This window comes from Zosterops lateralis (genome assembly GCF_965231275.1).
Source record: "Zosterops lateralis genome assembly, chromosome: 15".
Taxonomy (NCBI): domain Eukaryota; kingdom Metazoa; phylum Chordata; class Aves; order Passeriformes; family Zosteropidae; genus Zosterops; species Zosterops lateralis.
In genome coordinates this window covers 8,031,907-8,053,231 of record NC_139775.1, presented here as the reverse complement: position 1 = coordinate 8,053,231, position 21,325 = coordinate 8,031,907, and the positions used below count along the sequence as shown (strand labels likewise).

Genomic DNA, 21,325 nt, shown 5'->3' with positions numbered 1-21,325 from the left:
CTATTCATCAAGCAATCTTTTTTCATTCTTTTACTCAATTATTAAAGCCCATAACTTACACAACTGCACTGCACAGGCTTCCAGCACCACTTGTTACCCCTCTAACCACTTTACTTAATCAATCTTTTGTGCTGATTCCTCTTTCCTCCATATTACTGGGGAATTTTCCACATGCATATTTAATACTTTAGACAAAAAAGCAAGAAATCTGATAGATGTAAGTTTTGTTCAGAAAAATGGTCAAATTAGGGAAGATATTGCACTAGTGTAATAGGATGGACCTTTAGTAAACTTGAGATTTCACACACACTGCTCACAACTGTCTGGGGCTGAGGCAAGTGAAACAAGACTCCCTTAGAGTTATCTTCTGACTGTGCAGTCCCTGAGAATCTGTGATTTAGCTTTGAGTTCCCTGAATCAAGTTATTCCGGTGGGTGTGCAAACCAGTCAGAGAGAGAACCAAATGCCACTTTGATTGTACAAGTAAATAACATCAGTAGTTTGAGCCTAACAAGGTGACACTTGCAATAGTTTGAGAGATAATAATTTTGGAGAACATACAAAGTGACAGTCATAACAAAATCACACAGAATAGGAATTTCTCTGTATTAAGATTTAACATTCTGCCTAAGCTCCTTCACCAAAAAAAGGGTAAATAACCCTCTTTAAGAAGCCTTCTATGTCAAATTACACACCAATGAGTAGCTACAAACACTAACAGAGCTACTAAAAAAGGCAAGCTCAGATGCACCTGGTTTAAATGGTGTCTGAAGCAAAGTAAGATAAAGTTTGACAGCTCTAACAGAATACTGAATGCAATTCCACAATGCTCCAAGTTGCTCTCTCCACCTGCTTTATGGCAGGGATCATTTCCTTGCACAAAAAAACCCCTCAAACCAAACAAAACCAAGAAAATACCAAACAACAGCAAAAAAATCCCCACCACAACAAACAAAAACATAGTAAGTAAAATTCTATTTAAAGAATTCAGAATTGTGCCTGGAAAAAAGCTCACCCCAAAACACAAAGATGTCTTTAAGTAAAACTGGTCTTATAATACAAATTTTTATTCAAGATGGACTGGAAATAAATACTTACTATTACTTGACTCACCCTGAAAACAGAAAAAATATCCTTCTTTGTCAGTATAAACTACTTTAAAATGAGCTGCTCCAGCTTATTTCAAGTACACAATTATTTGAAGGCAATAGAAAATGTATTTATCATTTTTATGTGTGTGCATCCATACACAAATATTGTATATATAAACCATGTTTATACATATTTTGCTGCCACCTTGTGAACAGTCTCTGTATAGGGAGGTTTAGTTCACTTAATTCTGCCACCTTTACTCACATTTAGCTCAGCTGACTTTAATACAGATACTTTTTAAATGGGGACTCAATGTGCCAAAGGGTGGCTGAATCAAGTGCTTAGTGCAGAAAAATTTAAAACGCTGAATAAAACAGTTGAGTCTTCCACAATTTCCATACACGTTTGTGTCACAGTTTATTGCCACAATTATTATAGAAAATATAACTAAATTCTTTCTGATAAAAATATTGCAGCTTTGCATCCAAGTTGTATGGCTGTCTTCAAAACAGAATAAGCTGGTGTCTGTAAAAAGAATAAAAGATTAAATACATCTATTTCAGTGTTTTGCTTGAACCAGATTGTGATAAAGAATAGTAAGCACTATTAAAAAAATCAAAGTAAAAACACATGCATGCCAAGAAAACCCAACCTGTATTTGCAGCCTAATCTATCCTAGAGAAAATGAAATTAAAATTTATCAGCATTTCAGAATATTTTCATTTCTCCACAAATGTAAGTCAAGAGAAAAAAATAGGGAGGAAGTCACACATTCCCCACAGAGTATCCAAGGGAGCAAAGAATTTAGTTCAGTATTTCACACTTCCTAGTAAGATGATGCTTCCAGTTCCCAGTAATGTATGGATAACACTTATTAGCCTTATCTTCAAAAATATTTAATTTAAACTGAAATTAAAAGAATATCTAAAAATTTGCAGAGGACACCTCTTAGGAAAAAAAATCAAAACACTTAAGCACTTGACATGAATTTCAACAGATTCAGTTCTGGTCTAGAAAAATAGAAGTTATAACATGAAGGATATTTTTATATGTATCTTTGGGAAAGAGTATCAAGACTTATTTTCTGCTTCTCAAAGAACCACATCCCAACCTCTAAGTAAGGAAGGTAAGAGCAGCACATCTACATCCTCACTGACAGCATCAGTCAACATTCTACTCACAGCTTCTGCATCGTGCTCAAGCCCAATGTCGTGGTGCTCCTGCTCTTCATCCCGGAATTGCTTTATTACCTTTAAAAAGAGCAGTCACTCAGCCTGCTTTGCAGAGAAATTGAGGCAGCCAGTACACAAAACTAGATTCTGTTGTCCATTGTGTGCACCATAGCAAGCCAGGGTCTCTCAAAAACTTCTCAAAGATCTCAACCTCCAATTCAGCAAGAAGGGAATTATTTACAGCATTCCCCTAACCTGAACTTCTTCTAGTGGTATATAAAGAAGTCTTCAAGTTCAAGCTGCTGTTTAATTAATATATCACTATCTTTTTCACTGCTTCAAAAAAACTTATAGTCATAGTAACTCTTAACACTGACTAGTTTCATACCCCCACATTATTCTGACACTTTGAATAAAGGAATTAAGGTCCCTGCCTTGCTAATCAGTAAGGGTCTTCCCCTATAAGCTAATCAGGTTTTTGTCCATTCTAGCATACTCTAAAGTACAATTCTTTGTCTTCTGATTTTTTAGCTGGGACAAAAAGGTTTAGAGGATTTTCTCCTGAGATGCCTGCAGATGACCAGGATTGCTTAATGAAGAGCTCAGCGCTTAGAGACACCTGGGCACTGTCCCTGCCCCAACAGGTTTGCATTGCTTTTGGTGTCCTCACTAGTTCTCCTCACACTGGCACTGTGAATAAACTCACTGCCTGGAATTTTCTCTTTATTTTGTGCCATCTCTATCTATTTCATTATATCATTATCTTCAGGGTTGGTATTTCCCTGGTGCACCTCGCACAACCCCAGTTACTTCAGATACAATTTCTGTAAGAATAGGATACATTGGAATAATCAGGCTTTGCTACATGTTACACTCTGCATAACTGAACACACTGGTAGCCAGCAAGGCTGGAAATGAACCAGTTCCAGGTGCTGCCTGTGGAAACAGCTCCATCTCCCATACCCACCTTACAGGAATGTGTCCCAATTTGATATTCAAAATGCCTGGGAAATTATTTTCTCATGGAACTGACAAACATCAGCTCCTTACACCCTCTGAGAGCATCCAGGACTAGAATGTGAACAGAGTGCTGGGTGGCAGCAGTGCCAGGAGGGCAAAGGCCACCTTGGGGTGTGTCAAACACAGCATGGGCAAAAGAGGGGGTCACCTCGAGCTCCTCCTGAGCACTGTGTATAGCTCTGGGCCCTACAGGTTAACGAGCATGTGAAGGTACTTGAATGCCTTCAGAGGAAGGCAACGCAGCTACTGTGCAATCAATATTTCCTCCTTGTGCTTCCCCTCTAGACTCTTCCTTTCAATTAAAGTTAATCAAACTTAAAGCATAATTCTCCCACTTGAAAAGGAAACACTGCATTACTGAAAGCATGCTGAAGATAATCCAACATATGTTTTAATTTTGGTGCTCAATCAATTTAGTCCTGCTAAAGGATAAAGCTTTCTTTTACTTTAATAGTTTCTATTGACTTCAGCAATCTAAGTGGCAGAACAAAAAGATCCACTGTAAATTCTAAAAGCGTGTTATCTTTAACAGACTAAATCACATTGGATAATTCAATCCATTTGTTAAACTGCTTTTAAGTCATGGTTAAATACCTGCAATAGCTCTTTGTACTTTTCTGGATCCTCTTCTATTAGAGTTCTGATCTGGTTGTTGTAGTGCTCTGATATACTCTCTTCCACAGCCACTGTGCAAGCCATCGCACCCTTCTTTCCAAGTAAAGCACTCCCAGCCCCTGGGATTGAGGTACCAGACACATAAATACAATGAAATCTGAAGCAAAACAAATAATTTAACACAACTGAAGATTTCAGAAAACAACAATAACAGTAATTGTACAAACTCACCTAAAACAAAACCTGCTATGTTCCAGAAAGGCAATAAAACAGTAGGTCGAACTCTATATGCAACCATGAGCTCATTGAACTTTTTCAGGTGAACTTTTTCTTGATTCCACATTTGCTGCAAAAAAAAAAAAAAAAAAAACAAAACAAACATTTCACAGAGAAGCATAAAACCACAAGGGATAAATATTTCCAGTAAAACTAATAAAACCCAAAACAGCTCAGGCCACACATGCTGTGATAGCTGAGGCAATACTGTAACATCACAGAGAAGAAATGGTGTGGAAAGGCAGGTGCAGATCGTGATAAAAAGAACAGGCAAGGACAGTTATAAGAAGGTACCATAAAAACATTCGCAAAACAGGACAACACCACAGTAACTGTAGCATTGGTAACTCCCTTACCAAGCACTCCCACCACTCCTTATAAACCCGCACGTTTGGAAGTGCATAGAAAAAACTGGACAACAATCTTGCCATGACAGCTACGACCGTTCACCGTCACCGGGCCGCTGTTAATCAAAGGCAAATCAAACAGAACCAGAGGGTCGCTCCCAGGCGCGCTCACCTGGATGACGGGCCCCACGCTCGACCTGCCCAGCACGGCCATCTGCCCCGCATAGATGCGGTTGGCCCCGTACTCCCCGGCATGGTCCACGCGGATGATGCGGTCAATGACGGGCTTGTTGATGCCCCCCTGCGCCACCCGCGTGCTGCACAGCCTGAGGGCCGCCCCTCCGCCGGGCACAGGCCGCACACCTGCCGGAGAGACAAAGGTGACGCGAGCTCCGCCGCCGCCCGGCTCCCGTCCGCGACGGGCGAGTAGACGCCCCCACCCGCGGAGCCCCGAGCGGCAGCGCGGGGGCCTGAGGGGCGGGCAGGGAGCGGAGCCGAGCCCGTACCCGGCCCGCAGCGGAGGGGCCGGCGCTGCAACAGCGAGCACCGCACAGCCGGGACCGTGGCCGCCGCCATCGCGCCGAGCATGACGTCATCATCGCACGCCGCCCCTTCACGATTCCGATTGGCCCCGCGCCGCCGCCGCGCTGGACGGCGCCGCTGTCAATCAAAGCTTGCGTCCTGGTTGCCATGGGAACGAGGGGCGGGCCCGGTGGGCGCAGCCGGAGCGCTGAGGGCGGGGCCACGCCGGGCCCCAACAGCCACAGCCACCAACAGCCGCAGGCGGTACGGTAAAAAACACAGCGTTTATTGCCTCGTCATGCCTTTACAACGGGCATAGAAAACATTCCAGAGCATTAGATAGAAAGGATGGTGTCTCACATTAACTAAGAGCGGACTAATGCAGAGTTCAAACAATAAACGCAGTTTTTGTAGCAGAAACTACGCTTAACTACTTGAATTAAATACAATCTTTAAATAAAGGGCTGGGTTAGTAGCCTCCAGGGACACACGGTTCTCTGAGACACATGATCCCAGCAGCTCAGGTAAGAGAGAGGAAATGTGAAATTAAAGGGTACTGACACACAGTATTGCCAACCAATAATTTAACTGAAATAGTCACATTTTAGAACACATAGAACAGTAGTCAGGACATTTGTACAAGAATAAAACACAAATAATAATGACTTAAAACATTAAAAATAAAAGAAAAAAAGAAAAGAAAAAGGCCCCACCACAGCAGCAAGGCTGGAGCCCCAGCAGTGCTGTGCCTGTTGGCTTCTTCCTACCCAGAGTGTTTATTCAGAGCTTTTTTGTCAGCTTGTTTTCTGTGAACCATTTTGTGAGCAGTTATCCAGTGTTCAACTGCTCTTGCTACTTCAGAGCAGCATGAATAGCACACACTTACCTCTAAAAATATTTAGAAAACTGATTTCAAACCCATGCCGTATTTTCTTTTCCTAAGCGCTATTTCAAAATATTTCCATACATACTTCTTTTTTAAAACCAAAGCAAAGGAAAGGCATTTAAAACATGTAAAACCATACCTTTCCCCTCTGCCATGATTCTTATAGCATAATTTGTAAAAACAGTACTAAAGAGTTTCAGTTCTGATCATATTTTACCCAAACTCCCTGAAAAAATGGGATGTAACAAATCCCAAAAACCCTGAAGCTGTATCAGCATTAAAGTATCCTTTTTTGAACAGCTCTATCACAGTATAAATCAGGTGAATTTCCAAGTTTTGGAAGCCTTAAGCCCCAGTAGCTTAATCAAGACTCAGACCATAAGCAGCCATCACAGAGATCACAGTCCCAGCTGCTCAGTTTTTAGAAGCTGCAAACGCTTCTGCTGTTATCTTCTTGTTCTGGGAGTTTCAGGAAGTCAAGTTCTTTTGGCTTGTGTGGTTTTCAAGGATTCTTCTGAGCCTCTGTTATCTTTCTGATCAGGAACATCTTGTCACGACTCTCCTGGAAAGACAGAACAACAAGTATGTTCCACACAAACAGTGTTAACACAAGTCACCTACAACAGCTCATTTCTTCATTAGAAATAGGTGCACTCCACCACATTGTACTCACCACATTGTGTTCCCACCACACTGAGCACACTTGAAACTGCCTGAACAATTTCAAGTTTACAGTGGCCCTGACTTCATTTATCTCACCTCAGGTCACCTGTTAACAGTTCTGAATTGAGCCTAGTAAAAATATCTCATATACCTCAAAATATAAAACCGTGCTTCCAGGAAGTCAAACAAGAGCCAAGCAAACAAACAAACAAAAAAAAGAAGAACAGAGGAATTTTCAGAATTCCCAGCTGATTTGTGAACCCTTCAAAGAGCAGGAAGACTTTTGTTCCTAAATTCCTCACTCTTCAAAAACCTCCCCCAGTAATGTTTTTCTGCACACAAGTTTTTAAATGACGTATCTAGAAGAAGCACTTATCAAGAAATGGGCTATTTCATAGGAAAGTGAGAAGTCTCCCTACTGAGGCTGAGCTCTGACTCCAGCAGTTTGTCAGCTCACAGCACACAAATGCTGCCAAACCTGGCAGTGGCTTTTGATGGCCACAAAACAGCATTTCTGCACTGGCAGCCTTCTCCAGAGGGCTGAGCAGTGGTGACTTGTTCCACTTTCAGTACCTGCCTACACTCAAGAACAAGACCAGAAAAAAATGCAGTAGAAATACAGGCTTGGAGGGAAGAATGGGGAATTGGGTGCCTGTTTGTGAGGGCAGAGAAGTGGAGGTTGTGCAAGATGGTGGAAGGGAGAGGAAAGACAGGATTCAGATTTTCTTTGGCAGAAAAAAAACATGCAGATAAGTGGATTTCAGCAAGGCAACAGATGAAAAACAGGGACACGGCTTCACAGGGGCATATCTCTTGCATGATATAACCAGACCTTGTTGTAATTGCAGCTAGTACCCAAAAAACAAAAAAAACCAAAAAAAAACCAAAAAACCAAAAAAAAAAAACCAGACTCCACTGAGCTATATCACAATATTTTGGTTATTTTTTCTCTGGGTAATTTGTAAAACATTCTTCACTGCCTGTAGCAAACACCAGTTTTCAAGTCTCCAGGAGACTGTGAAAACCAGTATTCCTCTGCCTGCCTCATTTCTGTACCCCTGAAGTTCTCTTTGTTGTGTCAGTAAAGTGCTGGGTCAGATCTTACCAGGACCAGTTGTTCTCTGAGCTGTTCAACCACTCGTTTGTGTGCTCGATCCAAGGCAATAACATAGAACATAATGATGCTGTAAACAACAAACAAAAAGGGAGGACTTGAGATTTCCAATGTATGTAATAAGAAGTTCAGTTTAGGAGAACACATAAATGTGTGCTACAAAAGGAAGGGCTGGGTGGAGTCCAAAATAAGCCACATGGTTTTTCAAGCATAGAAGTTTTAGAAAGTATCAGGTAGTAAGGCTCCAAAACTTGCAAACAGTTTAGTTAAATTGAAATGCAAAAAACTCAATTTAAACTTGAGAGAAAAACCCTTTTTTTCTATTGGAAGACTGACCAGACACTGGAACAGAGTGTTGTGGAGTCTCCATATGCTTGGAGATTCTGAAATTCTAACTGGGTATGGTTCCTGCTCTACTTGACCTTGTTTTGAACAGGAGAGTTGGATTAGATTCTCTCTACAGATGACATCCAACCTTAAAAATTCTATGATTCTACATTGAATTTCATCTTACAGAATGACTCTTTGGAGAGTTTTATTTGTTTTTTCAGATTAGGGTTTGTGGATAAGAATTGTGATCACAGGGCTTACAGTACTAATTTGCAGAGGGTTCACAGTTAACATTTTTGAGATGGACACTGTTGAATATGGGATGTGTAAGAGGAAATGAAACAAAGCTGATGAGTGTGAACACATGGGCAAAGACATAAGGGGTGAGGATTTATATGGGTTTTGATGGTTTTGAAATGGAAAATCTGGTCTAATATATGCTTGGTGTGAGTTCAGTAAGCAAAGAAATGAAGCTGCATAAGTGAATCAAGTCTCCACAGTACTCACCAAAGGATCACAAAAAGAGGCACTGCAAAGGCTTCTGATGTCAAGCCAAAAAGGATGTGCTGCAGAGCTGTTGGAAATTGAAGTATTGTATCTGGAATAACTTCCCACGAAGTGTTAAAACTTCTGAATGGCCCACATGCCTTGGAAGAGGGGATACTGTCAAAGAAGCAGAATAGAAAGATGTTACACCAAAATGTAAAAATAAAATAATCCACCACAAGCCCAATACCAGTTTGGTGATGCAGTAAAAGTGTCCCCCATGTCTACAAGCCTGTAATTTTTCTTTATATGAACTAAGTTGTAAGTTTATGTGTTACACCCTACATATTTTATTCCATTAATCATTCTAAAGTTGTGTGTCTGCTTTTACAGAACTGACACCCTCAAAACAAGTGTCAACTTCACAGAACTCAAAATTGTCACTTACTGTGCTATGCTGACTCCCAGAGGGACAAAAGCCAAGAGGAGCCCAATCAACAGCACCACCAGGAAGAAAAAGTTGGATCCTGATGCCCTTACAGGCCTCGCTGCAGGTTTGCATGTGTGTATCAGAACAATCTGAAGAGGGAAGGTGAGTAAAATTGTTACCAGCACATCTATATAGATACATATCCAATTACACTTCCCCCAGCAACTGAATTTTCCATTCTCAAACATGCCACCAGCTACCACAACATGCCACACAACCACCTCCTTTGATGTGCATGGGCTGAGAAGGGCTAAGACAAGGCTGCCTCGCATTTTGGTGTAAGTCAATGTCTCCTAATTTGTGTAAGAATTTGATCCAGAGGAACTCATACACTTGCACAGAGTCAATGGAGACAGCCATTTGCACTGCCCTTGGTTTTGTCCTGCCATATCTCCACTGGATACATCCCCTCTTGCAAGACCTAAAGTATCAGCAAGAATTGGATGCACAGAAAGAGCTATGTGGTCACTGAGCAAAACTTCTGGCAGTCAGAAATCACACAAACATCCAACCCAGCTTGGATTTTCCATTTTGCACCCAAATTTTTAGCAGTTTTGCAAAATTTTGTCCAAGTTCTAAGCTGTGTTGCTATTAAACAGATTACTACAGAAAAGTGTTATAAACTAGCTTTGTGACAAAAAAGCTTTTCTTTAAAAGAAGACAAATAATTTGAGAAGTAGTAATTGAAATGTGGCTTTGCTTGATTTCAAAGCAAAATTCTACCTCCTGTTAAAAGTGCAAAACCTTACTGAAAATGGAATGTCATTGGCTCATTCCATCCACTGCATCCACAGGTGGTTTTAGGTTTTTTGTTGGTTTTAGATCACCTGCATATCTATATGCTTGCATTACAAGAACCACAGAGATGTACTCAGTCCTTTATCAACCACATGCCTTCATTACCTTTTTAACATAGAAAACGATGAAATATTTTATTGTTGCTATTGCAGGGAGAAGTGGTGAAAAGAAGGTTCCAATCCAGCAAATAGTCTGCCCATAAATGATTTCCAGGACATTGTTAGAAATTTCAAATTCCTTATGTCCAAACCACTGAACTAGCTTCCAAGAGCAATGAGTAACTAACAACCTAAAACCAAAGAATACTATTAGTCCTAAATTGAAGTTGTGGAGTTTAAATGCATTCTACCACATTTGAAACACACAGAACTTAGCATTTAAGTATTAGACAACATAACAGAAAACATCTGAAGAAAAAAGCTCTCAAATATCAAAACCTATATAGACAACTGAATAGCAAACAGGTGCTCAAACCACCAGAAATATGTTTATGCTTTATTTTAAAACTTGTAACTTGGTTAGAAATATGGGGAATTTAAAGCAGAAGAAAGAAAATGTGTTTCATATGTTGTTTGTAAAAATACACTCAAAAAGCTGAGATACATACTTTCTGGGGAAGTCCACAAAAAGGGCCACAGCAAGAATTACAATAAAATCAAATATCATCAGTTTGTACATTTCTCGCCCAACATCAGATTCCCAGCACTATAAAAACAAGCCAGGAAAAACAAGATTAGCAGTCTAAATAAACAAGTGAAAAATCTGTCTATCACTAAAGCAATAACTGTTTCAGTTAACACCATGAAGTTTAAATGCTATTAACTTATATTTCTAAAATGTTCAAGTGTTTCAAAGTTCCCATGCCAAGCTTTTAACTTTTTTTTTTTTTTTTGCTTTGATTTTGGGATTTTTCTGTGAGGTGGGGCGGGGGGATGGCTGGGTGTGTTTGGTTTGGTTTTGGTGGTTGGGGGTTTTTCTGTAGGGTTTTTTTTTTTTTTCTTTGAGGAAAACCCATTCGCCTTAATGCTGCAAAAGGCAGTAACACAATGTCTCCAAAACACTCAGACAATCCTCATGGTGGACAGAAAGTCTGTGCTAATGAATCATCTGCTGCTGGACTAATTCTAATCAGAATTTTAGACCAGCAAAGGATATACATGTAACAACTGTACGGGTTTGCACTGAGCAGTGGGAATCAACACCAGGTACAGCATGAACGGCAACCCCAGGGCTGATATGGAACACCTCTAGACAAGCAACTCTCATGGAAAACAAATCCCTGTTCACAAGCTCAGATGATTAAAGACCAAGATAAATCTGCTTACAGGATAGAGTTCGTAATTGTATCCACAGGGCTCACACTTGTCATTGCGACAGTCGGAGATCTGACTCCATAGTGAGAACAATAGAACACCAATACTGGCCAACCGCAGGAAGACACACCTGGAAGAAAGGCAAATCCTAACTCCACACATGCCAAAAAATAGTCATGTTAACACCTGGATCACCTTGTACAGGAGTCCAAGGAAGCCTTAAAACACAAAAGGGTCATGCAAACCTTTAACAGGGCAGCCAACCAGATAATAAACACATTTTTTTCCTTAGTAGTAAGTTAAAATTGCTTTTAACCTTCCCAGCTTTAGGCTCCAGTCCCCTTGTTTCTTTTCTCAGTAGCGTTCTTAGATCAGTCATTTCAATTGCAAATCTTGATGCTGCAATGGGCTGCAATTCCCTCAGGTACAGTTCTGTGTGCAGCATGTAGCTTCAGGCCTTCTGAGGCACTTGGCCAAATCAGAAATAAAAAGCATGGACTTGGAGAGTTCAGGTGCTTCAACCCAGATCTTGCTGCCTTAAGCTCCCAAACACCAGCTCCTACACTGAAGTATCTTCTACCCCAAAACTTTTAACTTCTGCCTTGAGCAAAGCTGCATTTCAGTCACTGCTGTACACACACATTTGCTTATTCAGGGAACTGCAGCACACAAAGCAGTGAATCCACAGCTCTGCAGCCACAAGTTCTCTACTGACTATTTATTCATGTTGAAAATGTCCAGACCACACAGCTAAATGGGCCCAAGAGAAAAACTTGGACACTGAGATGATTGCACTGCACTGTCATCAAAACACATTGTTCCCAGATTTAAAGTTTCCAACTAAACATTGGCCAAACAATGCCTCCTTGGTTTCCAGTGCCAACTTCTCTGCTTCTTGATGTTTCAATGTTTACAATATATACAGCCTACGAAGAACAAGTTGTTGAAATATCCAAGGCCACAATAAAAACAGCTTTACCTCAAGAGTGTCATCCTGATTTCAAAGGCTGGCATATAGTCTTCAAATCTGATCAGAATTGAGAAGATCAGAGGAGCAATGAAGTTGGCCAGTGTGATCACTATGGAAGGCAAATACTGCACTAAGAGGTTAACCAGGGAGTTTGCATTGTCACTGTCCTGCAGAAGAAGAGATGAGAGAAACATAATGCTTAGAGAAACACACCTTCCTTAGCATGCTGTCTCCAGCTACACACCAGCCTGCCTTGTCCAGGATTCAGGCAGCATCTTTTCCTCCTTCTTCATCCTCCACTGACATTTGCACCAGTCAACGGGAATCAACACCAGGGGTAACATGAATGGCAAATCAGGGCTGATTCTGAATACCTCTAGACAATCAAGTTTCATGGAAAATGAAACTTCTATTTTCTATACAAGCCTGATCACTGCTATCTCTGCAGTTTGTTGCTACACACCCTTGCTTTCTCCTGCTCCCTTCACCAGGAACTCCCTCCCCTTCCAGGTAAGAGTATTTCTCAAAGAGTGATTCCTCAAAGCTTCTGTTTAAGGAGGTTCAACTCACCAAGGTTTGTGTCTGACTGTTGCTAACCAGCACCAAGGCTACCAGGTTTTACAACTATTCCAAGTGCATTCACTTTTCAATTTATTCTCACTGGTGCCAAGTAGCTCCCCTAACTTTCCTAGCATTCTGACAAGCTCCTCTAACTGCTCATTAAGCCAAGATATCCACCCTTCTACTTAAAGCCCACACTAAGTGAAGCTGTTCTTGAAGTTGTTCAGTGTTGCGCAGCTCTCTTCTCTGCCCTCAAACAATACCTCTGACACATGAACTCATATAGCCCCCATTTCCTGCTTCTGTCTGCAATACTTGCAGTTTACAGAAGTTCAGAGTTAGGTCCACCAGGAGCAGCACAACTTTCCTTCTGAACAGCTAAGTCCATCACACCAGCAACTCACACAGGGGAAGGAGAAATTGTGGTCCCCCATTTCTACCAGATTATCAAACCCTGGGGTCCTACAGAGAAGTCAATTACTTTTGTGAAGTTGTCACAACCAGAAGCTTGTCTGCTTTGTTGCACTTCTGAACCCCTCTTTCCATCTGCTTGTCCTGCCAGAGGTGAAACCCACCCAACCTGATTTTTCCTGCTAGTGATGTAAGAACTTTCGCTTCTGAAACCCTGTGTTTAAAGCCTTCCTGTTTGCCCACACAGTGGTAACTCAAGCCACAAGACAGATCAGAATCTTCCTCTGAAGTGCATTTTTGCAGTTGACAGTGAACCAGATCACGTGAAACTGATCATGATGAGGTTTGGTTTAACCAGGTCAGTTCTCCCAGCCAATTCACTCCCCAGACCCAGCAGATCACAGTGAGGTGAGCACAGGGAAGGGTAGTGAGGGCTGCTCTTTTTTGTCAGCTCCAAGGCACTCAACCCTGAAGCCTCTACAGTAATAGGAGACATTACTGGGGAGGCTTTTTTGTCACATGGTTCTTGATCTTTCCTGCTCCCATTTACTAAAAAAAAAAAAAATTAAGTCTTTAGGAAGCATTTTCAGATCCCTGCATGAAAGGTGCTATATTAAGATACTTGACTCTTTCACAATAGTTCCTCTTGCTGTAATCACCAGCCTTCACCAAATCTCTCCTAGTGTCATTTCTTATACTCACACTGGAGTCTTCTTGAGAGAAGACAGTTACTCTATAAATAGAGTAAAAACATCCTGATAAAATGGCAATGACAATTATATTTATAAGTACTCTCAGAGAGTAGATGCGTAGCTTTTCTTCCATGGTCCTCTCAGCTATTTTTTGCCTCAGTCTTTCTTCCTGCAAGTCCGTCTACAAAGAAAAGAAAAAAGAGATGCAGTTTTTTGGTGCAGCATACAACACTTAACACCATGTCTTCTACCCCTGAGAAATGCAAATCTGTAGCCTGTTCTAGGAGAGTCACTCCAGTGCCCACCCAGGCACATAGAACAGAGTGTCTTTTCTTTGACAAAACAGGTCCATGCTGGCATAGAAGCCCCTGTGTGCTCAGCCTCCTCAAGCTGAGGGCTCTGTAGCGAAAGCCAAGTGTCTTGCAATCTTCTTATCTCTACTGTATCAGTAACAGACTTCCTTGAGGACAGTTTGCCTGTTTGTTGAGAGAGACTGATCTCAACTTCATACTAAACTCTGAAATGGGAAAACCAGTCACTCATCTCATAGCTTCTGCAGGTAAGTAACCAGCCCTCATCACTATGGCTCAAAATTCATTCTACTCTTTGTGAAGGAAAATTATGAGATGACACTTAAAGAAGGAAGTACAGTCTTGAGCAGCTTGTCAAGTAAACTTGGTGTATTTCACCTTAACTGACATGAAAATACAATATCTCCTGTGAAGGCAATTTAACTTGAGCAAACCCATATGAATGTATTTCCTGAGGACTTATGTCTAATAAACATTAATATTAAGGGGCTAGTTCTTCTAAGATGTGTGTTCTGGAAGCAAAAGTGTAGCAAGTGAAGGAGGTTCTGATTCTATGATGAAAAAAGATGGCTGTGAACTTCACTAGAGCAGAAAGCAACTCACTGTAATTTATGAAATCTGTAATTACCACATTGTGGTTTGAAGTGGAAGCATTTTCTCAAATGTAATGTTTTCACTACACAAATCTCTGCTTCCAGTGTACAGAGAGCAAAAAGAACGTCTTTGTTTTACCAAAACAGCCTTTCAGACTTTTTCAGAGCTTTATGATTTGGCAAATTTATAGCTGCATCAGCATTTTGTATGTGCATGTGTGTTAAAGACACCTGGTGAAAATCTTTCAGTATCTTCATAGTGCAACAATACTCTCAAACAGTACAAAAAGCACCATCTGAATTTTATTTCTCCCCAAACTACTGCTTACTGCACTGCACACTTAAACCCCAGAACACTCAAAGTGATCCCTGCAGGGTTTTGCCTGCAGCTGGGACAGCTTTTCCTGTTGGACTATGCAGAAACTAACACAGGAAGCAGGGCTGGAGTGTGAGGAAGAGGCAGATAAGACAAGCAGCGAACAGGCTGGCGTGGGCCCCCAGTGGATGGGGGAAGGGCCAACGACATCCCTGCCAATCCTTCTCAGGTTACACCAGACTCCAGCTACCTAGAAAGCATGCAAGAGGATGTGGGATACACTCCCAAAACAAGCTACTTCAATCCCTCTTAACTTTATTCCCTTATCTGCAAAATTGCACACATCTTTTTTTTTTTTTTTTTTTTTTTTTTTAACCATCTTGGCTGCATGAAATCATAACCACAAAAGGACAGAAGTTACTCACCTGGAGCTCGTATAGCAAGCTGCGATGTTTCAGCCGGGCTGCATTTGGATCTGTAATGCAGAAGTCCCAGCCTGCAAAGACTTTGTTACAGTAACTCTGAAAGGGATCTGCATCATGCACTAAGTTCTGCTTAAAGCCTTCCACAGACCTAGAGAAAAAATCATGAGATGTATTTTATGCACAGGAAAAACACACACAAGCAACCTGGCTGATCAAAGTAAATGATCCCCTCTGTGAGCAAACTGTCACCTTTGCTTAGTACCAGCCAGTGTCTGGGACACTTTCAGTGTGAGATTCTGCAGCAGCTGACCCTGACTGATACAGGTTATTGCCACCAGTTACACCTTCTCACTTCACCCAGACACAGCAAAGGAAACTGAAATGGCACAAATAAAACTCAACCAAAAACCACTAAAGAAAATCCTCCAACAAATTCAGTATAGTTGAGAGGCTTTTACTTATAGGTATGCATACAAATGAAAAACTGATACTTTAAATTGTTTTTCCCAAGCACACCAAAGGTTACTGTGGCATTGCATCCTCAGACAAAAGACTCCCCATTTCCGCATAAACAGCTCTAAAACACAGTAGGCTCCCTTCAAGCAGGAACACAATATAAACTGTGCAACAAGTAACAGTAAATAAACAACACCAACATCTTTACCTCATTAATAACCAGAGGAAACTTAAGGCAAGGTAGGCAAATGTAGCCAGCAGGTATGCGAGTGGCAAGTTGTACTTCGTGATACTGATCAGTACAGCATCTATTAAGTAATAGCCATAAAACAAACTTGTCACTTCAAGGAATCCCTGTGAAAATGAAGTTGAAATAGAATTTGTAACAGCAGCAACAACTGCCCCATTAAATCCAACCTGGCATTAAGCAATCATTTTGCAAATTTAAAATTAGGCCCCTCAGCAAGTTAGAACTCTGTAGCTTCTAAATACTGCCATTGCCTCTACCAAACTGTAAGGCAGGCTCTGTGTGCTTAAAATCCCTCCCCTCTCCAATCCAAGAGCTGCAGGACACAGACACTGGGACCCTACAGAGAGAGCACAATAGGCAGTGTGCTCCAGAATAATAAGGGGTAGCAGCTGGGGAGGAGAGGCACAGGCTGTGGCCAGCCAGGCCTTGTGGTCGCTCAGTAAAAGTCAGTTTGAAAACTGCCCTTCTCAGAGATAACACACCCCAGTGACGCAGACGCCTTACCATTTTTCAAAATTATCAAAGCTTCATTCCACAAGTACATTTTTTTTTTACATTTTAAATGCTATGTAAGACACTTAATTAAAAAAAATAAAATTACTTACAGTGCCACTGAGCAAATCTTTGAGGTAAGTATAGAAGTAAACAAGTCCCTTATTATCATTAGGTTCATAAATTGTGCAGATATTGTCTGTCAAGAGAAAGGCATGAAAAGTCACTCAAATGGTAATGCCCACTGAACAGCAGATCATGTTAATTCAAACATGCCACACTCTTATAAAAAGTCTTTCCTTTTTTTGTGGGAGATGGAGAAGAAGCTGATGGAAAGGGGGAATGTTACAACAGCTGTACATAGAGAAGATATTTACCTATGTTCTTTGGAGAAGTGTAAGCAATGGTACTGTTGAACACTCCATATTTAGAAATTATGGTGGGAAGAGTAACAAAACTGAACACCAGGATAAAATTTATAAAGTTCAGCAGGACCAGAAAGCGCAGGAAGGAGAAGTAGGACTGGATGCCAGTACCATATTTCCCTGGAAATAAAAGAAACATATGCCAATAATTAAGATTATAAAACCACTGAAAATACAGAGAGAGCAGATTATAAAATCAGTTTCACTGAACTGAAGGAACATTGTTAAAGCTAGTTTTAAGTACTACACACTTTTAGCAATATAGCTGAAATGCAGGTTGGACATATTAATAATTTTTTTCCAATTTATTTCCTTCTACAATATAATGGATTTTACATTCAGCAATAATAAAGGAAGAGAGTAACTTCTTAAGTACATGTAGTTATATCTGAAACTATGCCCACAGAGGTAAAACTGCCTATAACAGAAGCAACTTTCCAAGAGGAGAAATGAACATCAGACAAGAAATACCTTCTATGTTGTGAATATCATGTCGCCAAAGCACCAGGTAAGATGACAAGCCCTTGACTTCACTGAGTGCTTTTTTCAATGATTTACGGCTAGTTCGTCTCCACTTCTCCAATCCAGGTGAATGTTCTGTATCAGCCTGCTGAGAGTCCCTAAGAATTCAGAAACACAGTTACTGAGCACAAGAAATAATTTTTCACTCCACATAACAGAGCTTAGCAGGATGGAGCCTGCCCACAGCCTTCAGGGGGATAGCTACAGTAACACACACAAGCTCTCCACATCTGATCCTGCTGGTAATGGCAACATCAATTTAATTCAAATAGGGCAAGCTCTCTCATGAAAAACACTCAACACTCTAGGAGAAAAAAAAATAAAACCAACCAACCAAACAAAAAACCCCCCAAACAAACCCAAAGACAATAGCTTAAAAAAAATGCTGGAAAGTGCTAATTCAATGAATTTGAGAAAATTTTTTTGCCAACACCTCTGGGGATGCACTGTTCTAATAACAAGCTGCAAACGAACACTGAGAATGTGCCACTGCCTGTAATTTTTGATCACTCACCTATGCATTTTCATACTCTGTGAATATATTTGCATTTTAAAAACTGCTGCCTGGTCAGCAACAGCATCAAGGAGAATTCTGAGTGGCTCAGAGTTTTCATTTTGTTGTTTCTTCTAAGAAACCTTAAAACCAGACAAAACTTCACAGAAACATAACTTGAAAATGGATTAGTATGCAGAAAAATTCTATTCCAGCCTCTGATGCCACTGAAGAAGGGCAGCAGTTAAGTAAGTACGCATGAGGACACGGTGCTGGGGTACCAAGGTTTCAGTTTTAAAAGACTCGTACTCAACCCTACTCATGTACCCAAGGGATGCACTGCTATGTGTGCTCTGTGTTGCCTCTTTCCTCATCCTTCCAGCATTTCGGCAGGAAGCCAAATTACACCTATACAAACAATCAAATAGGCAGCAGATGACCTCAGCTTTAAGAGCAAATGCAGCTCCTCTCAAGAGATTTCATTCTGTAGAAACTACAGGCTGCAGTTTGCAGTGTTTTAAATTCTGCAGAACTGTCGGGCCCGTGTTTAGTTTGCATTTTAAACAGAGGCGTGGGCTGCATATTCATCTGAATTACAGAAGTTGAGTGTTTAGCTCTCAGGACTATGCCAAGCACTTTGTGTTGGCAGCTGCTGCACAAATGCAGATCACCGATCTGTAGGAGCGCCAAGAAGCCCCACCAGAATCTCTCAGTGCTAACATGTGTAAACAAGCCTGGACATTGCAACTCCACTCCTCCCCCCAGTTCCTTTTTCTTGAAGAATTGAACTTTAAATACCCAACTTCAAATGAAAATTCAAGGTATCGAGCAGTTTCCTTTACCGTGACCTAGATCTTCTGTTTCTGGTCTACAGGGTTAAACTCCAGGGTCAGGCTGTTTGCCACTGCTCTTGCAATAGAGTAGCTCTTGTTCTCTCTGGAGTACCAGACTTTAATTGTACTTCCACCTCTCTCCTGATTCATAACTATGACTACAATGTACCTGATTCAAAGGTACAGCTGTTCTCAGACAGTGCAAAACCACATCCTGTATCCTCTGTCCTCAAAGCTGCTTTCAGCCCAGCAGTGAGACAAGAGACAAGCACTGAAATTCAGACGGGGCAAAGCAAAGTCTTTGCAAGCCCTCCCTCCTGGGGGTTACTACCAGGGGGGCAGGAACAGCACACAGGAAGGAGTCGTTTAAGAAGGAATGGGGCGGGGGGAGAAGATAAAAAGAAGCAAAGGTCCTGGGAAGGTTCCTAACAGCTGTACAGAGCCACGGCAGAGAGAGCACATTACATTGTGTAAGAGCAGCTAGGCTAGGCTGACTCAAGAGCAGCAGCACTCGCATAGCAGCGGGGGAGGAGAGGAGGGTGTTCATGCAGATAACTCCCAAGTGACCCTAGAAAGCACAAAACTCAGAGAAGAGAAGAAAAAAAAAAAAAAAAAAAAAAAAAAAAAAAAAAAAAAAAAAAAAAAAAAAAATCAAAATTCCTTCCAATTCAACCTACTTCTGACCCCAGCCAGCGACTCCTCGTGCCAGCCAAGAGCACTCGGGCACTTTCCTGTCAGAATCCCATGGCACAGGGTGAAACAGACACAGCCAAACCCAGCTCTGCTTCAGCCTTCCTGCGCACCTGGGCTGCGTTTAGGGAAGTCATTTAAAAACAAACCAAGGAAGAAACGCGTGAAAATTAACCTTATTCTCCTCTTCTCTGCCATGCAGCCCGTGTACTCTCTGGCAGAGGGATCACGCCGTTCGCCCTTCTCCTGCTGCAGCGCCCGGGCCGCATTCCCGCGGCTGCCGGCGGTGCCCAGCAGGGCCGGCCGGCGCTCCTGGGTCCCCCCGCGGCGTCTCCGCGCCGACTGGCAGCTGGGCAGCTCCTGCAGGAAATCCACAGGTGCGGCGCCGTGCGGCTCCTCCGCAAGCACAGAGAGCCCTGCGAGGGAGAGACAGTGGCTGTGGGCTGGGGGTCGCCGCAGCGGGGCAGCCGGGACCCCGCAGCGCCGCTCCCTCCGCTCCGCTCCCGCCCCGTCCCTCCATCCCCCCGCCACCTGCGGGGGCCGCCGGTGCTGCCGCCGCCCCCCCTGCCCCGCGCGCTCACCGCTGCTGTCCCGCTGCCAGCCGGGCCCCGCGGCAGCCCCCGGCCCGCTCATGTCTGCGGGGGAAGCCGGAGCCCCGCGCCGTTACTGCCGTTTCCGGGCGCGGCGGGGCCGTGGGGCGGCGGCTGGCGGGCGGGGTGAGGCTGCCCCGGGGCCGCCTTCCCCCGGCCCACGCCCGCCGGGGGCGCCCGCAGCCAACAAGATCGCGCTTTGGGACGTCGGAGTCTTTCTGTTCCTCTTTGCCCCGGCTTGTTTTAAACTTTCCGTGAAGATACACGGCTGGGTGTAAAGGCTCCTGCCAGCAGCCCGCCCTCTCCGCTGGAAGGGGCTCACGCACCCAAGGTGTGAGGCTGGGCGTGTTCTGGCTCCTGGGCATCTCTCACCGACGTTTGGTTTGGACATAAGTTTTGTTTCAGTGTCTTCCGTCGGTATTGACTGCCCGTGCCCTTGTTGGATGCTGTAAAAACTTACAAACTCCTATACTTGGTCAATTCTCATTAGGACACAAGCCCGAACTCCCACTTGTTCTGTGGCTGGATCCAGTGGCACAGGCTGCAGTGGAAACCACACAGCTTTACTATTGAATGTGAAAACTTGGTGTGAACTGGAGCAAGTGAAGTCAGTAGATGCTGAATCTATTTTTTCCCATCGAGAGCGAGGGTGGGTGTTGTGTGAACTTGCAGTAAACGTCTCAGAGAGACTTATTTCTTGGAACAATTCTTGCCTTTGGGGTGAAAATAGCAGCATGTGTGACAAATAAAGAAAGGATACCTCCAGAAGTCTCAAAAGCCTTATGTGGTAGGGGAAAAAAAATAATTTCTAGCCTTTCTTACTTTATTCTCCTGATAGTTAAAAGATAACCAGATTTTTCTGAACATTCTTCATGCACTTTCTGCAGTAGTTTTAAAAATAAGTCACTATTAGGCTTCAGAATGCTGACTCAGACACAAATGAGTATGTTTCTTCTGTCAGCTGTGTGTTATCAACTCAGGTATGTGATTTTCAAATTGCTTTCCTAGCAGTAAGAATCTATGTGGGTAATCTGTTTTCGTAATAAAACCATAAAATGTCGTTGATAAAAATAAAAGTTCTCAAAGTAATTTAGATGTACATGTTCGTAATCTGTCTTACCAGCAGAGGTGAAAGGTGTATCTTAAGGGGAATTGTTGTGAAATACAGAGA

At 42.3% G+C, this 21,325-nt stretch overlaps 2 protein-coding genes across 2 annotated transcripts; both read right to left on the bottom strand.

Moving 5' to 3' along the window:
* Window positions 1-849: 849 nt before the first annotated feature.
* On the bottom strand, window positions 850-5,113 carry COQ7 (coenzyme Q7, hydroxylase). Its single transcript, XM_083872511.1, has 6 exons — window positions 5,029-5,113; window positions 4,695-4,885; window positions 4,131-4,245; window positions 3,879-4,018; window positions 2,274-2,342; window positions 850-1,617 (listed from the first exon to the last, which is right to left on the bottom strand). The coding sequence occupies exons 1-6, from the start codon at window positions 5,108-5,110 to the stop codon at window positions 1,540-1,542; spliced, it is 675 nt and encodes a 224-aa protein (XP_083728637.1). The 5' UTR covers window positions 5,111-5,113; the 3' UTR covers window positions 850-1,539.
* Window positions 5,114-5,319: 206 nt separating this feature from the next.
* On the bottom strand, window positions 5,320-20,197 carry TMC7 (transmembrane channel like 7; the record flags this gene model as incomplete). The annotated part of the gene is made up of 16 exons (XM_083872304.1): window positions 5,320-6,492; window positions 7,699-7,777; window positions 8,545-8,700; window positions 8,972-9,102; window positions 9,917-10,100; window positions 10,419-10,516; window positions 11,137-11,254; window positions 12,104-12,261; window positions 13,769-13,939; window positions 15,404-15,551; window positions 16,068-16,213; window positions 16,715-16,800; window positions 16,979-17,146; window positions 17,498-17,646; window positions 19,740-19,980; window positions 20,146-20,197. The coding sequence occupies 16 exons, from the start codon at window positions 20,195-20,197 to the stop codon at window positions 6,433-6,435; spliced, it is 2,145 nt and encodes a 714-aa protein (XP_083728430.1). The 3' UTR covers window positions 5,320-6,432.
* Between the last annotated feature and the right edge of the window lie 1,128 nt (window positions 20,198-21,325).